The following is a 3683-nucleotide window of genomic DNA, read 5'->3' as shown; positions in this document are numbered from 1 at the left end:
ATATATGTACGTATATATGTATATTCATTTTTGCGTATGTGCGTGTGTATGTGTTGTCATGTGAATAGTCTGCTATTGGTTGATCTTCACATCGATCGCCTTCTACAGATGTATATATATGTGTACATACATATGTTTTACATACTGCAACTGTCAGCAATTGCATTACCCGTAGGTCGTTTCTCTAGTGCGGGTAGGTTATTGAGATGTGTCTGTTGCTTGCATTGGTACTTTTCATTCGCTGTCTGATGAGTGTATTGGTCACCGCCTGTGCCACATATGTTGTACATGTAACTTGCAGTTATGCCATACCTTTGGTTTTCAGATATCCCATACCTTTGGTTTGCAGATATCCCATACCTTTGGTTTGCAGATATCCCATACCTTTGGTTTGCAGATATGCTGAGCATATGGTTTCGTTTTCCATCTCAGCCACTGTGTTACTTTGTCTTATAACTCACATCTGTGCTGCTTCACCTTCTCCCACACATATGTGCTGCTTCGCCTTCTTCACACATCTGTGCTGCTTCACCTTCTCTCACACATCTGTGTTACTTTGTCGTATGACTCACATCTGTGCTGCTTCGCCTTCTCTCACACATCTGTGTTACTTCGCCTTCTCTCACACATCTGTGCTGCTCCACCTTCTCTCGCACATCTGTGTTACTTTGTCTTATGACTCACATCTGTGGTATTGTTTCCGTTGCAGCTCTCCATCTACATGGAGTACTGTCCATGGTCACTGGAGAGCTTGCGATTGGTTCGTGCGCCCGAGGTATGTGTCGCAACAGAACCCTAAAACCTTGAAACCCTAAAACCCTTTAACTCTAAAACACTAAACTCTAAAGCCATGGAACTCTAAAGTTCTAAAACCCTGGAACTCTTCTGTCGCACTGGTAGCATGGGTTAGTTAACGCTCAGTGCACACGCATTTGAACTATTTATTGCGAAAAGTGTCTGTTGCGCGACTTCATCTGTGCCACAGAGAGGTGTGCGAACGGTATGGATTCGATTCCTACGCGTAAGCTGATATTAACGTTCGGGAGCCACAAGGAATGATATTAATGTACGCTGATAGTAACGTTTTAACTTTCTTAAGGGAGCCACAAGGCATGATATTAACGCATGCTGATAGTAACGTTCTAACCTGCTTATGATTCTAACGCGTACGCTGATAGTAACGTTTTGACTTTCTTAAGGGAGCCACAAGGAATAGACTGGCCGCCCCCACAGTGGTCAATGCAGTGTACCAAGTGCTGCACGGCCTAGACTATCTCAAGGTAAGCTCAAACCAATAGCATCTAACCCTAAACCCTAAAACCCCAGGACTATCTCAAGGTAAGCTCAAACCAATAGCATCTAATCCATAACCCTAAAACCCCAGACTACCTCAAGGTAAGCTCAAACCAATAGCATCTAATCCATAACCCTAAAACCCCAGACTACCTCAAGGTAAGCTCAAACCAATAGCATCTAACCCTAAACCCGAAAAACCCCAGACTATCTCAAAGTAGGCTTAAACAAGGAACCCCCTAACCCTAAACCCTAAACACAAAAACCCTAAACCCGAAGGATAATCTTCTCATTAAGTGTGAAGGTCTGCTGCAGTGTGCGTCTCTCATCTGATGGGGTCGTGTGCATTCATAGCCATAGCAGAACATCCGCACACGTGCCACACTCGCTTATCCTGCACTTGTCAGATGTGTGTAAAGTGTAGTGACGTCTCGGTATGTATAATGTAGTGATGTGTCTGTTGTGTCTGTTTTGTGTGAATGTGTATGTTTATGTAGAGTACATGGGTGTCTGTATTGCGTGTGAATGTGTATGTGTATCTAAAGCACAGCAGTGTCTGTGTTTGATACTGAGCCACATGCAGGTGTTTTCATGTGAGGTTTAATATACCATCCACTCCAATACAGACACAGGTGGCCATTTGCCTTCTTGCTCTCTTCCTAAAACCCTGATACCCTATACCCCAAACCCTAAACCCGCTAGCCACAAGTCCACACCGGACATCGGGCATTGTATATAGCAATAGCGTGTAAACAAATAAAGATACCTAAACCCTAAACCCTAAAACAAATAGAGATACCTACACCCTGAACCCGCAAGTGTATTGCCTTCGCTCATGCCCTCAGCACTTCGGCCGAGAGGAGGCTCGCGCACGCGACGCCATGGGCAACAGCGACCAACAGCTCAACAGCACACTGACCATTGCACACTGCGACATCAAGAGCGACAACCTCATGATCAACTTTGAAGGTGGGCTGGGGTGGGGGGGGTGGCCTTTTATGGGGCCAATTGTTGTGTGGGGCCTCGTGTGCGTATATTTTGGTTGTGGGGGTTGGTTGGTGAATATTCTTGTGGTGTGTAGTAGTGTGCTGTACTGCGTTGTAGTGTGTTGTAGTGTGTTGCTTAACCTATAACCATACAAACATGCACGCACCCTCGCCCACTCCAATGCGCACTCGCGTGTGTACGCACACACATCAACAGATGTACCACATAGAAAGTACATAACTTCACATGCAGTTGAACTTCCATCACCACTGGTGGGCATACAATATGCTGAACCCCTAAAACCCTAAACGCCCATCTCCCGATAGCTACGACTATCATAAACCCTAATACACTAGACGAACGCTAAAGCCCTAGTACCATATAACATTAAACTAACACTATAACCCTACAATCTTAACACACTAAATAACCCCTATAGCACTAAACGAACACTAAAACCCTAGTACCATATAAAAAACCCTAAACTAACACTATAACCCTAATACGTTATAACACTAAACTATTAAAACCCTACAATCTTATCACACTAAATAATCCCTAAACCTCTCCAACCCAAGAATGCTGTAGAATTACAATCCACTTCAGAGTTTAGGGTTTAAACCCTAAAACTTCTAGGGTTTAGGGTTTTCAGGAGTAGGTTGTATACATGTATCAGAATTTCAGTGTCCGCGGAGACGACACAGACAATGTCACTCGAATGCTCACATAACTGCGAAGGCTATCCCATTGAGTTTAACCCTAAACCTTAAAACCCTATAACACTAAACTAATCTTAAACCCTGAAACCTTAAAAAACCCTAGGACTGGTGAAGATCTGTGATTTTGGATTGGGTGTGCTATTGGAAGACAACAAACACATCACCGACAACATGGAAAGGGGCAGTGAGGCCTACATGGCACCCGAAGTAGCCGAGACGAAAGAATACTGGGAAGCATGTGGTGGGTCTTTGTTAGTGTGTGGGATATAATATTATAGCATTACAGTGTTATATTTTTATAGTACTATACTATTATAGTATTTTATTGCTATTTTGTAATATTATAGCATTATTGTATCATAATGTTTTTATTTCATAATGTTTTTGTATAATTATGTTCTGACATGACACGTATTTGTGAATGGTATATTTTGTTTGTGTACATGTACGTGTCTCCTGTGAGGTGTAACTGGTAGGGAATACTCGGTGCTTTATCTCTAGTGATGCTGTATGTGGCAAACCGTTTTAAATACATGGTCGCGGAATATACAAGTGTCTGTTGAACATGTATACTGATAGGAGTAACTAGCAATAGTATGTGTCTCGTAGTTGTCACTGTATATATTCAAGCATGCAAGACAGAAGTGTGTCACGTATATATATATATATATATATATATATATC

General features: G+C 42.5%; 1 protein-coding gene across 1 annotated transcript in view; it reads left to right on the top strand.

Moving 5' to 3' along the window:
• Nucleotides 1-721: 721 nt before the first annotated feature.
• Nucleotides 722-3683, top strand: part of SARC_09274 (serine/threonine protein kinase) — a gene marked incomplete at both ends in the record, with an annotated part of 5031 nt that continues 2069 nt past the window's right edge. Inside the window, 4 exons of the mRNA XM_014296715.1 lie at nucleotides 722-775; nucleotides 1200-1280; nucleotides 2139-2262; nucleotides 3103-3240. Coding sequence (XP_014152190.1) covers nucleotides 722-775; nucleotides 1200-1280; nucleotides 2139-2262; nucleotides 3103-3240 — 397 coding nt within the window. The remainder of the gene's footprint in view (nucleotides 776-1199; nucleotides 1281-2138; nucleotides 2263-3102; nucleotides 3241-3683) is intronic.

This window comes from Sphaeroforma arctica, assembly GCF_001186125.1.
Source record: "Sphaeroforma arctica JP610 unplaced genomic scaffold supercont1.924, whole genome shotgun sequence".
Taxonomy (NCBI): Eukaryota; class Ichthyosporea; order Ichthyophonida; genus Sphaeroforma; species Sphaeroforma arctica.
Note: the sequence above shows the minus strand (reverse complement) of the source record. Positions and strands in the feature narration are given on the sequence as shown.